Consider the following 13,516-nt stretch of genomic DNA (forward strand, 5'->3'; position numbering starts at 1 on the left):
TATAAATAGATGAACAAACTAATACTACTAAGAAATGTGAGTAAATCAATAGAGCTAGACGGGTGAGTGGAGGATCATAATGGTATTCAACCAAATAAAATTCAACTAGCACCTTACTGTAGCGGGCATGTGCTACAGAAAATTGTGTCTGATCCTTGACCACAGGGAATGAAGCATCACCAGAACCATCTTTATTCTGAAAAATAAAGAGAGCTACTTAGTTCCCACAGAACTATGGAATTAAGAGGATGATATTGGCTCATTGAAATAAAGGTCATGACTTGCCTTTTCATATACATACATATTGCCATCCGCATGAGCAACTATAAATGAGCCATCACCATTTGGAATCCACGCGATGCAAGTACATCGACTGTTAATTTACAGAAAAGAAAAATTGAATAGAGAATAATCCAATGATCCCAAAGTATACATCAGTATATATTCCATAGTAAGTAATAGAAACAATAAGGTAAAGGCTAGGTTTCAGAAACTTCTATACACCATCTTAATGCTTAGTTAATATATATGGCACAAAATGAATAAAGTTTCTCAAACTCATGTGGAGGAAAAGGTACCATAAAAATTATTAGGAAAAGAATAAATAATATTGATAATAGGCATACTTCTAGATGTTTTGTTCCAGGTGAAGATCTGCAATTAACTAACAGATAATGGCGTACAATCCATCATTGCTGCCATTGCAGTCTGCATCACAAGTATGACCCGCATCACTGCTTAAGAGGGGCAATGCTTCAAAAATGTTTGTCCTTCAAACTTTGATTTGCCCAAGCCAACCAACCTCAAGTGCTATGAATTCAAATAACCACCTATGTGAACCTAGTATATACATACATATTTCGAGTATTCATTAACACCTCTGTTTAGAAGACATAACTCCGTTTTTACAAAAGCTATCACTGCGTCATGTCTTTGTGGAAACTGAATCGCTGCTCTATCTTTCTCCTAACTAATTGTCCACTAAGATATAATGCTGACTTCTTTATAACAATGACATTGTTTGAATGCTTCAAAATGTTCCTTCATTTGCCAAATATGACCTTTTATCGTCACCACCAAGGACTATGAGATTACTAAGGTTAAAACATCAAAAATTAGAAGAAACTGGTCAAGATATGCTAATATAATAGGCTAACAAACTAAAGAGACTAATAAATTATCTCGTATCATAACAAGATATCTCATCGAAGGCTTGATACTTAAATATAAGAAGACTAAGGGAATGAAAAGTCAATTTCTTGCCTATTATTAACAGAACCATCTTTATTATAATGTTGAGCCCCCACAAGCTTCTTTCCAGCATCTTGTAATTGTTGTCTTAGAGACATTGAATAAACTACAAAAGAAAAAAAACCAAGTTTATTCGATGAAACTTTGAATTACATGTTAGTCCCTTTAAAATGTGGTGAGTAAAGGCATACCATCTCCAGAGTGTAAACCAATAAGCAAATCATGTCCATCTTTTGCATCGGGGTCATATGCATGGCAAACTGGATTTGAATTACTGAAATGTATAGCTTTTATGGGATCCTACACACAGCAACCCTCTCAAAATGAATTAAATTTAGAATAAAATGTTAAATTGAAGATAACCACAGAAGTACCTTATCCTGAGAATTTAGGTCACTGATGAAAATTGCATCACCAACATTGAACACCAAGTAAGTCCCTTTGCCATCAAAGTTTGAATTTCCAACCACATTATTTGAACCTGAAGGCCCAAATGATCCCAATCTAGTACTAGTCCCATTCATTGACTTACTTCCACCATTCCCTCCAACAAAACTAAGTGCCCTACTCCCATTCCCACCACCCAGCAATCTCGCTGCTGCTGATCTAACTCCACTGGTTACACCCAAACTTGAAGATGACTGTAATGGTGCCTGCATTGGCTTATCCTTAATATGACCAAGAGTCACCTGACCAAAAAGATTAACTGAAATCAACTAAAATTCAGTTAATATTTCCATTTCAAGTTTTAAACTATTTTTTCAAGGGACAGCATTAAAATTAGTGCTCAGTTCACAGGGACCCAAATCCCAATGCTTTAACTAATCAGTGCTTTTAGATATGGGATCCACAAGAAGGTTAAATAAAAAGAATTATGTCCAAGTACAAAATAGTCTAGAATTCAGACCGAAAAATTACCAGGAAGAGGTTATCTAAATGTTCTATCCTTTTTGAGTGGGAATTGAACAATGCAACATGCAAAAACGGTAAAAACTTCTACCCGTTTTCCATACTCGAACCTTCCATTTAACCACGTAAAGATGCACCAAGTCAAAAGCTTTAGACTTTGAGAAATGTCTAGCATGCATTGGCCAACAACTCAATCCAAAAATCCAAACTTTTAAGACAATAAACCCACAACACATTAGAACAAACAAGTGAGTCATTCCGACATTCCAATCTCTTCGCACCACGGAAAGCCAAAAACCACGATTACCAAAAAGAACAGTCTTGGAAATTAACTAGAGCAACTCATTGCCCCAAAAATAAGCAAACTTCCAACAAAACCATTGGCAAACAACTGCAAAGGAGAAGAAAATATTTAAAAACATGAAAACAGAATAAAACCTAAAATGTATGAGAAATTGACGAACCTGGGTCACAGTTTTGCCATGAGCGTAGTGAAGAAGACCCGGGGGATGAGTTTTTTCATACTGAAGTTTGTATTTACCTTCCGGGGTCTTAAAATACGTCTTCAAACTCGGCGCCTGCGCGTTGCTCCCAGACGCCGATGCAGAGGACATGGTGTTATTATTAGCCGCTGTATTCATCGCCTCTTCTTAAGAACTAACTATACAAATACAAAACAAGTGAAAAAATTCAATGAGATCATGAATTCCAAATGGGTTTTTACTCAGGATTCTGGGCTGGTTTTAACTTTGTGAGATGAGAGAAACAGAGAGAGAGAGAGAGAGATTCAATGTGCTATGTGCATCGCGGATCAAGAGTGTTTTCCATTAATTGTTGTTCTGGGAATGAATTTGGAGTGGATTTTCATATTTTGAGGATGCAGATTTTACTTTGAGGGGTGAATTTGGAGTTTGGAGTTGGAGTCCTCTAGTCTAGAGTGTAGTGTGCGTTTTTTTCTGGCTTTAGGTTGAATTTAGAATCTACACAACTACTTTGGAGAGTTGAATTTGGAGGGGCTGATTTCAGTTACATTCATGGTTTGGACTTCTGCTCTTGCTCCTTCGCTTCAAAGTTTTAGGCCCATTTCATATTTCTATATTTCTAGGGTTTAACCATTAATTTTTAGTAGGTTTCGAGTTATTTGTATGGAAATATTTATATTGTTTAGTATTAAATTAACTTCTAAAAGAAAATAAACACCCAAAAGAGAAAACCCGATACATTTATATTTTTCTATGATTAAAGAGTACAGACGGATGGACGACCAACCATACCAATCCAGATCTCGACTTGCAGTTCTTGAACCAATCACTTTGACTCGGCGCCAATATGAAATGGCTCACATTTTGGCACCAAAATTTTAGTTTCCTCAAGTAAAGGATTAGAGTGAAATAAGCAGACTTTAAGACTTGCACCTTCTCCTTCAATTAACTGTTCTACGTACAATTTCCTAATGTTATTTCCATTTCACCAGGCTGTCAAGTACAACATACTGCAATGAGCCAATGATAAGCATTTGGGGAAAAAAAAAGGCCTATAAAAGTGTAACCAACTGCAGCTGTTGAAGGTTAGTCAAAACTGCTATTTCTAAAGAAAATGAACGCTCTGAGCCTCATCCTCAGTAAGAATTCCAGGAAATGCATTTTCCTACTCCGCATGAAGTTAAAAATGAAAACCTCCAAATCCACCAGGAAATCCACCTCCGGGAAACCCTCCTTCAAAGTGGAAGGTATATTGTTGGCCTCCTCCCCCGAAAGGATTGAATCCTCCACCGCCCATTCCGGTTCCCATGTCATCAAGATCTTCACCCCTGTCATATCTGGTGCGCTTGTCCTCATCACCAAGAATCTGCAGAGAACATAGCCATTGGATTTTCAGAGCAACACTTGGATAATTGAAAAGAGCAACAGTGGACCAACATTATCTCAACAGGTTGAACGAGAAAAGAGTTGGAACAGATAGATTCAAAGATGAAAAGTACTGAACAGAAATATGACAAATATGAAGGTAGCATCATGACAGAAAGCGGAAATAAGGGGAAGACATTAGTCCCAACCATGTAATGGTCATTTTGACATATTATAGGCAGAACGTCAAAGCAGCCCTAGAAGGTCTATAAGATCATCAAATCACTCAAATGATTCAGAAAAATGATCAATGAACTTTGAGCAGACCAACCTCATATGCAGCGGCTATTTCCCGGAATTTGGCTTCAGCTTCCTCTCTATTGTCAACATTCTTATCTGGATGCCACTGTAAAGCGAGCTTCTTGTAAGCTTTCTTAATCTCTGACATGGACGCAGTTTTTGAAACTCCCAATATCTTGTACCAGTCCTTCCGTTGGCTCAATTTCAGTGATCTTTCAGCCTTCATTAAAGCTTCACGAATATTCATATCCTGTTAAAGGTTACGGATTTGATCAACTTCCAAGGATCTCACAAAAGCACAAAAACTATAGAACTCTGAACAAAGTACAATCAAATAATCAAACACGGGTAGGGACTGTATCATAAGAGATAACAAGTATTCAGAGAAGCATCACAAAAGTCCTCGGGCAAAATCAAAGTCTAAGGGGATCTGTTGTAGAATTATGCTATTTCATTTAATTGGAGTTCAAATTTATAGGACATTGTGCTGAAGTAAAATCTCAGACCTCCACACCTCACAATCAGCTCCTCTTTAATTAAACAAGCTAAATGCATCTAAAGCATATAAAAAGAAATCTCACATTACATAACTTGATCTCAATCAGAGTGCAAATCAGAGTGACTGGACAAAGGCTACTCAATCATATGAAAGTTGAGAATATGGAACAATTCTATCCATTCAACTCAAACACCAGTTGACTCTCATAAACTTTAGCTCCGAGTGATTGTAGGAGAGCAGAATGAAAGAAAATTACATCAGAAGGAAGTAGGTTCAAGCTGAAAGTTGAGAGCGGTGACAGGGCAATCTGTATCTCTGGTATGCTTATTTTCAGAAGCAACTCAGGAAAACAAGAGAAGATCAACATTAAAAAAGTTGATAGTTAAGCCTTCAGGAGAAGCAAAAATTCTATAAGCATGACACAGCCTATGCCTTAATACTCCAACAAACTCTACATGGATCATTCATATAGGGAGACATTAATACACATAACAAAAGATATCAGTAGAATCCTAAATCAAGGCATAAACACTAGCATGAATTATAGAACTTAATCATTCTAGCTTAGAAAAAACGACAAACCTGCGGCGACTTTTCAGCTGCTGATTTTAGGTCTGCTACGGCTCCTTCCCAATCTTCCACCAAAAGCTTAGCTTCACCCCTCTAGGAGATTTCATCAAAAGTTAAAAACCGGAATATCAAACTAGCCATCCATTAAGACAGCACAGTTCAGACAGCATTTTCTTTAGCTTTTTAATGCGCTTTTTTTTTTTTATTTTTAAGCCTTAAAATAACAGAAGATGCATACCTGGGCTAGAGCTTCAACTAAATCTCCATCAATTTCAAGTGCTTCTGTGCAACTTGCCACAGCATCCTTTCCCCTACCAAGTTTCACCAAGACTTTACACAATCCAAGATGAAGATGTACATTATATGCAGAATGGTCAGGATCCAAAGCAAGGGCTGCTTTATAATCCTCTACTGCCAGGCGAAGCTTACCCTTGCTGGCATTATCTTCTGCCTGCATGAAATATAAAAATTATCAACTTTCAAGACGGTTCACTATAACACTATCTTCACGTGAAGCATCAGAGAATGAATGTATAAGCCTCACACTTTTAGTCTTTTTCAGGAGGTTTTTCAATCCAAAATAGGCTTTCTTCAACTCCCCGTGCTCAGGGTCCAGTCGGAGACCCTTCTGGTAATGTCTGAGGAAGAAAATGTGAAATTATAGGAACATACTCACATAGATAAGAATCTCAAGTATAATCATAGCTGCATAAATCACTAATGACCCATCCTAATCACTTTGCCTCAGTGCATTTGGCTAGGGGTGTGAGGAAACCGTGTATACATTTTCAAACGCACCTAACGGCAACATCATGATCAGCTAAATAATAGTAAGCACGACCCCGTAACAGCAATGCCTCTAAATTAGCTTCATCTTCTTTAAGAATATATCCTGTCTCAGTTATGGCACTTGAATAATCTTTAGTTGCTATCAATAATCTCACTTTAAGGAGTTTAGCCTGCAAGACAAAACCAAAAATTACATGAAGATGAATCCATGAGCTATGTAATTTAGCAAGTACCAGAATAGTCCTTTAACTGAAGAATGATAATCGTTAATTTAGTCACTAGGATAGATTTAAATACAGACCTTGGAGCACGCTGGAGAGAAAACAAGTACAACTTTTTCGATATATTCCAAAGCTTTATTAAAGTCTCCTGAAATGAAAAGATTGTCGGCTGAATCTAAGGCATTCCTAGCTTGGTGTAACTGAGAAAGCTCCTTCTCTGCTGCTGAATTCCCAGGTTTCATCTCCAAGAACTTTTTGTAACTTTCCTCCGATTCCTCATATCTACATTAGCCAAAAATTTCCTGAATCATATGATCTGTCAATCAGATATTAAAATGGGACATAGACTACGAACCATCCAATACTTATCTACAGGAAATACTAAAATTCTTAACTACATTTGGGCTCAAACTTTCTCATCTCGTACGTGGAAAGAACCTCAGTGACACTAAATTATGCAGAAGACAAAGCAAAACAATATACAATTCGTTAAATAACAAAAAAATTTATCCAGTTTTGCTTTAAGAGAAAATGTTTGATGAAGTGCTCGATATTGAAATAACAGGAAGGGGCAATCAACATATGGCGTCTGGTTTCAGCAATATTCTACCCCCACCAACATCTGAGAAACTGAAAAGGAAGAAGCAAGGAAGAGACTAACACACACACACAGAGTACTGATGCCAAATTTATACGATTTTCTGTTAGAAGCAACAAACATATTTGATGAGTAAATTTTCATTCATAGCTGGAATTCAATTAATTCAGTTCCACTTAATTGATCATATAGCTATCAACTCACTAACATAGCACACAATATTTTCAAATTTTACATCTCAACGTATCCTTGTTTAATGAATAATAAAAATGTATAGTTATTCCTCTTATCACACACACACACATGCGGAATCTTTGAATAGAGATAAAAGCCGTTATGAAACCTGCACAACTGACGAAGGACAGATGCTCGATGTGAATATGCTTCTGAAAGTGCTGGATCAGCCTCTATAGCAGCATTGAGTTCAGCGAGTGCCTCACTATATTTTTTCACTTTTATACTCTGTGAAACCCTCTCAAATAGAGTAGCAGGATCACCGGGTTTTCCATCTGCATTTCAAGTAAGAAAGGAAGAGTAAGAGCCACTTAAATTTATAAAGTCATAGACTTTGACAAAACTGTACTACAAAAATAAACATCATAAGCAGATAAATTCCTTCTATTAGCTCATGTAACTCTCTTAACATTGCAACAGGGACAATCTCAAGAAGGCCCAATGCCGCTTAAAACCAATAAATATAGCCCTTAATACATGTTCAGCATCATGTCCAGAATCCATGGCCATATAAAAACAAAATTCATATTCAAATTGCATTGGATATTTGTTAAATACAATTCAACCCCGAAATCCCAAATAATCCAATTGTTTAAAGTAACATTTTTTATAGCAACCTAAAAAATGAACATTGACGATTACGCTCACTCTAACCCATAACTTTGAAAAATACCACAGTAAACTCAACCAAAACAGATCATTACAAATTGGAATATCCAATCAACACAAAGATAGAGTAAAATGAAGGGACAAATTGAAATTGAAGGTGACCTATGGCAGCAACAAGAGGCTGGAGGAGAATAAGCTGACAACAAAACACGAAATTCAGAATAAGTACTGTATATATGAATCCTCTGCAGGCCACCATATCAAGACCAAAGACCTTCATCCCCATCCCCATCTCCATCTGAAAACCTTAAAGAACTTACAAATAACTGCAAATCATAGATACAATCAAGAAATGCAGTTGCTAGTGTGTGAGACGCTGCGTGTGATTTATGTGAGGATTATATTAGGCAAAGTGGGAGGAAGTATTATTATTGGGTTACAGTAATCGGAACCTCATCGAGGAAGGAGGAGGCGCTATAGAAGGTGCCGGTGTGTCATTCCACGTTACTCCGACCTATAGCTGGTCTCCACGTGGAGGGTCAGTTCCTCTGTGGCCCGTTCAGCTACCCAACACAGAGATGCCACGAATAGCGGCCATGGGCCCAATCATCTATCAAATATTAACAGCCCAGGAAAGATGGGCCCAGACCCAACTGCACTTTAGAGGCAGAGGAAGACGAAGAAAATGTCACAGGGTCGAGTGGCTTATCCAAACGTAAGGGTGATAAAAAAAATTTAAAATCATTTAAAATCGTCTGAGTCGAATCAAATCAAATAGTTTTTCATGATTTATTTTTTAAATTTTAATTCTAAATTTAGAGTACAATCACACCATATTATTTGTTTAGGTTTAATTTATAACTTAAAAAAAATCGCCAAAAATCGAATCACACCATTTAATATATAATTATTTTTAAATTACATATATAATATTCAATAAAATAATTATCTTTTAAAAAAATTTCATATTCGAATTATATAATTCCAAAATTCATATGTTATCAAAGATCCATATTACAAAGTCTATTTTTGAAAAAACTATATTTACATTTTATACAAAAAACAAATATGTTTAATTTTTCAAATAAGTTTTGAGTTCATTTAATGATTGTCTCAATTTTTCATTCATTTTTTTCCCCTATTTTTTCTCTACCTCTCTTTCTTCTTCTCTTTTTCTTTGTTCTGTCTTTCATCTCTATTTTCTCTAAAATCAGCCCTTTGTGGGATTAAGTGTTTCCTTTAGATTAATATATATGATCTTATATTTTAATTTACTTAAAGTTGTGGAAAGTGTTGGAAGTATATGGTGTATAATGTAGGTTTTTCTCGCTTTGTTACATACAAATACTTGTTTCATCTCTTGATTTTTATTAATCTCAATGTTTTATTTTCGTTATAAATATTAAAATCGTCAAATTGCTCGCAATCGTTCAAAATAGCACAATACCGCACATCTTATTTTGATTTTAAAATTGATAATTTAATATATAATTTTATAAAATCATCAATAACAATTCAATTTGAAAATAAATTTAAAAAAATCGAAATCACAGCATGAGTACCCATATCCAGCAAAAAGAAACAAAATGGCATTGTAAACTCGATTGCATTGTTTTTATTGTGGACTATCTTTTATCTCATCCCTCTTTTTTCCCATTTAAATTTATAAATGCTTTATAAGAGTGTCATAGTGGTTTATGACAATTGCGACGGGTTTTTATTTTTCTTAAGAATAAATTAAAAATTGAATCGGATAACTCTTTTGCATAAGTAAATAATAAACATGCATAAGCTGGCTAGCTGGGGTTAAATCTGAGCCATGCCTGGAGCATTAAACGCAGGAAGAAATCCCGTATGAGGATTGCTTGTGAAGTAGCTCCATGGTTGAACTCATGGAAGCAAATGTCCATCTCTCCGCCCTGCGGGCACATTCACTTCGCAAATTGTTGGTCATGCCTTCCAATATATATTTATACGTTTCATACCTAAAGGGGTTACTGTACAAATATTTTCAACTTTTACTGTGGCACAGTCCACTAACTGTAGAAACCGGGCAAAAACACCAGCTGCGACAAAGCTCCAATGGCATAGAACTATTCCACCTTGAATCTACTTGGAGCCTCTATGGATGCCGAAGCTTTATTTCTTTGTCCTCTCTCGCTCTGACCATCAGTAACAATCTTGTCTTCTCTGTTATTTATACTCTTCCGACTATCTACAATAGGACGCCTCCTTTTCTTTATTCTTTTCTGTGGGGAGGTTGTGTGTTTGGGGGGGGGGGGTGTCAATGAGAAACAAGTGTATAAGTTCCATGTCAATAAGTCACTGCAATCAACATATCCCAAACAGGTCACATACAAATGCAAACCTATTATACAACCCAACCAAATACAAGAGCGACATCGTCAATGGACCAAGAGAATACTGAAGAAGCGCACACACAGTTCAATCCATCAAATCTTGCTGCCACTTTATTTCCTCAGCACACTGCAAGTTAACATTTTGTCATCAGGAATGATATCTAATCTAAGCAAGAGAGTGTAAGCACAAATAAGCATGTTATTATTAGCTTATTACTAAAAACATGCTAATATAAAAGGAGAGCGGAGAGATGTCTAAGGTGCAGTAATAAGTTTCTTTTCAACAATATGAAAAAGAAACTTACTTGTACAAATAGGCTGCAATTCCAAGAATTATACACAGCAGAATGATGTCAATGCAGAAATTTCGGCTAGATCTCAGCTGCAAGAAAACCAAAAGTTCCATAAGTACAGCAAAAATTGGGAAAAGTGTCCTACCGTACATTCTGAAAAGAGCATGATTATCCTTAGTTTCTTCTGGGGCTCCAAGACTTGAGATAATCATAACCATCTATCTTGTAGACCCACAAGAGATCCACTATATATAGATAGTTGCAATTTTCCATAGACTTGGAGCTCGAAAACCTCCCAAAAATTACATGTGAAGAACATATCAAAATCCAAGAATTGAACATAGTATCACCTGATTAACTGTGTCCTTCAGTCTGACATTGGTATTTTTTAGGTCAGCTGTTGCCTTGTCCACCTATAGGCAGTCAACACGGAAGCTTAGAACTCCATCACAAAGTCAAACTACTGCTTAATACTGGCAATTAGTCAACATAGATGCTGTGAATTTCTTCTTCAAAGTCCAAGTACTGCTCAGCAATGGCAACATTAGGACTATACCATGCTCTAATTGCATTCTTCAGCCAGTACAGAAAGCTAATAACTTCAAGCTTTATGAGAGGAGGTAGTAACACTCTAACTTTGTCCATCACACAGTATTTGTTATGTTTTGAGGGCGTCAAACTTGTCCCTCTTTCTTTAAATGAAAATACTTAATAATAACCAGTGAGTAGCATACTGTTTGTATAGCCTTTGCGTGCATAGCAGAAGAAGGGACGCTGTCAATCACATTAAGTGAACTAATAATTTGCTGGATGCTTTAGAACTAATGACAGAAACCATTAGACTATCAGGCAACACAAAATAGACAAAAGCATTTGAAAGGTGAGTATAAATAACTTCATGTATTGCCAACCTTATTGACAAGTTTAAGTCCCAATGTCTAACCTTAGTGTCAATTTCATCCATGAGAGGAACTTGCCTATCCACTTCCTGAAAGAAATACACAGTACTTAAAGTTATCGATCATAACATATTTGAAGGCAACTGTAATAGCAACTACTCAAAATGAAAAAATGAATAAATAAGCATAACAACATGGAGAACAGGAATATAGAAGAAACATAACCTCATTCATGTCCTGGGCCATGTTTTTTAATGTATCCAGACCTTCTGCTATGACATCCAATCCTTGGTCCTGCATTAAGATGATGCTACAATTAAAGTAAATGCTAAAACTTTGAAAAACAATTCTACATCATACATTTTCAGAAAAGCACATGCCTGTTTCATTCTCCGCATTTCATATTCTTGCCTAAACTGGCTTGACTCTTCAGTTTGCTGAAAGTATTCGTTGTCGAACCGTCCATCTAAAAGTCAACATTAATGCATAAGTTAACAACAAACAAAAGGGGCTGAGGCTTCACCAGAGACGAAGAGTCAATGACGCACACACAGAGTTGGACACATTGAAAATTAAAGATATGAACCACGTAGGAAAACCTGAATCAAATTTGATTTCAGTACGAACAGCTGAAGTTCCCCAACCCCCACCAGATGATTTAGGTGCAGCAGCAGAGCCATCTGGTATGGCTTGAATTCTATCGGGCAAGGCAAGGACCAGATCATTGCGGGCAGTAAGTTCTTCTGTTGAAAGTCCTTTAACCTGCATTGTCAATGCTTACCAACTTCAAAAAGCCATGTGACTAATTGTAAGTGGGGCGACACAAAAGGTGAAATAACAAAAACCGTAAACATGGCACGAGAGACAAGAAGCTGCAAAAGATGCAAAGACTGCACAGGTCTATCACAAATGAAAAAGAACATGATTCATCCATTCCTAGCAACAGTGGTGATCAGTCATACAAAAACAGCACATGTTTTCCTGCCCAAATTAAGCTCTCCTTGCCAGAGTGAACTTCCAGATATATTGACTCCACCAGAGGCTCTTGTATATAATGATTGATCACCATTACAAAATCATTACTTATGTGGATGTCGAAGTGCGTCTTAATCATTTTAAAGAAAACATTCAACAACCAAAACCATCTTTTCCTTGATCGTATTAAAAAAAAAAAAAACATTCTACAAACCTAACTAACTGTTTACTTTACTCTTTTTTTCGTTAAAGCGAAAAAGTAAAAGAAGGGGGGGAGTAAGCAAAACCTTCTTAACAGCCAAACGCTGCAATTTGGGGACCTCTTCGAGCAATCTAGCCTTGGTCCTTCGAATCTCGGCGTTGATCGCCACGACCGACGCCCTACTCTTCTCACTTGCAGCTGTCTCCGCTTTCTGCCAAATTCAATTGGAAAAAATAAAACAAAGTAAAATAAAAACCCTATCACATTCACTAAATCGAAACACACGTGAGAAATGGTTAAACCTGAAGAGCGGCCTCGATATCAGACTCTACGGCGGCGTAGAGGCGGGCGAAGGCATCGTCGCCGGAAACGTTGGAGTCCTTCTGCGTGACATCGTACTTGTCGTACTTCTTGCAGATCGCGTCCACACGAGTCAATATATCGATCACGCTCATTTTTCACCTCTTTGAATTTCAAAAACTGGAATTTCCTCGCAAAAATATAAAAACCTACTAACAGAGGTTTTATGTTGTGAACAGGCTGAAATACCAATACAAATCTCTCCAAGTAAACTCTTGCTATTTCGAAAGCAACTTCACCTGAATTACCAAAACTACCCTTGTCGAACCATCTGAAAAGTGTATTAACAGCATGAATAAACTTTGATTTGTGGTTAAGATTCAAACATTTATAAAGACACAGTTCAATATTGCGACTACAGTAAAGATATCATTTTTCACATTTTGAGATTCTAATATATGATTGGTTGAAATTCGAATTGGGTCCCCAAATAACACTAAAGTAGTTGAGTACTCATTAAATACTCTATAAAACACCAAACTTTGAAAAATTCGATATCATAGAGAGAACGATGAGATGATCAAGCAATTTATGTGATCGAATGCAAAAATTGAATAAAATGAAGGTAATAGTGAGAGAAATATGTATATTGTGGATTCA

At 36.5% G+C, this 13,516-nt stretch overlaps 3 protein-coding genes across 5 annotated transcripts in view; all 3 read right to left on the reverse strand.

Moving 5' to 3' along the window:
• Positions 1 to 3,206, reverse strand: part of LOC105161386 (dystrophia myotonica WD repeat-containing protein) — a 7,168-nt gene extending 3,962 nt beyond the window's left edge. For both annotated transcript variants that reach the window (XR_847771.2, XM_011079049.2), the window contains exons 1-6: positions 2,625 to 3,206; positions 1,626 to 1,940; positions 1,443 to 1,551; positions 1,264 to 1,357; positions 286 to 373; positions 113 to 196 (exon numbers count right to left, since the gene is read on the reverse strand). Coding sequence is in view for 1 of the 2 variants with exons in the window: in XM_011079049.2 (XP_011077351.1) it covers positions 113 to 196; positions 286 to 373; positions 1,264 to 1,357; positions 1,443 to 1,551; positions 1,626 to 1,940; positions 2,625 to 2,801 (867 nt within the window). In the remaining variant the exon portion in view is untranslated. The remainder of the gene's footprint in view (positions 1 to 112; positions 197 to 285; positions 374 to 1,263; positions 1,358 to 1,442; positions 1,552 to 1,625; positions 1,941 to 2,624) is intronic.
• Positions 3,607 to 8,372, reverse strand: LOC105161387 (dnaJ protein P58IPK homolog). Its single transcript, XM_011079051.2, has 9 exons — positions 7,990 to 8,372; positions 7,328 to 7,493; positions 6,467 to 6,668; positions 6,175 to 6,335; positions 5,921 to 6,014; positions 5,615 to 5,827; positions 5,389 to 5,469; positions 4,339 to 4,557; positions 3,607 to 4,008 (listed from the first exon to the last, which is right to left on the reverse strand). The coding sequence occupies exons 1-9, from the start codon at positions 8,123 to 8,125 to the stop codon at positions 3,823 to 3,825; spliced, it is 1,458 nt and encodes a 485-aa protein (XP_011077353.1). The 5' UTR covers positions 8,126 to 8,372; the 3' UTR covers positions 3,607 to 3,822.
• Positions 9,785 to 13,112, reverse strand: LOC105161388 (syntaxin-71). Of its 2 annotated transcripts, none has more exons than XR_002287049.1 (9): positions 12,859 to 13,112; positions 12,642 to 12,767; positions 11,979 to 12,141; positions 11,760 to 11,845; positions 11,605 to 11,673; positions 11,392 to 11,468; positions 10,831 to 10,893; positions 10,493 to 10,569; positions 9,785 to 10,314 (listed from the first exon to the last, which is right to left on the reverse strand). XR_002287049.1 is itself a non-coding variant. In XM_011079052.2 (9 exons), the coding sequence occupies exons 1-9, from the start codon at positions 13,009 to 13,011 to the stop codon at positions 10,299 to 10,301; spliced, it is 798 nt and encodes a 265-aa protein (XP_011077354.1). In that variant the 5' UTR covers positions 13,012 to 13,110; the 3' UTR covers positions 9,785 to 10,298. The 2 variants fall into 2 exon arrangements, 1 of the variants encoding a protein (XP_011077354.1); XM_011079052.2 differs by having other exon boundaries at positions 11,424 to 11,468; positions 12,859 to 13,110.

The sequence above is a fragment of the Sesamum indicum genome, linkage group LG5 (genome assembly GCF_000512975.1).
Source record: "Sesamum indicum cultivar Zhongzhi No. 13 linkage group LG5, S_indicum_v1.0, whole genome shotgun sequence".
In the NCBI taxonomy this organism is placed as follows: Eukaryota; Viridiplantae; Streptophyta; class Magnoliopsida; order Lamiales; family Pedaliaceae; genus Sesamum; species Sesamum indicum.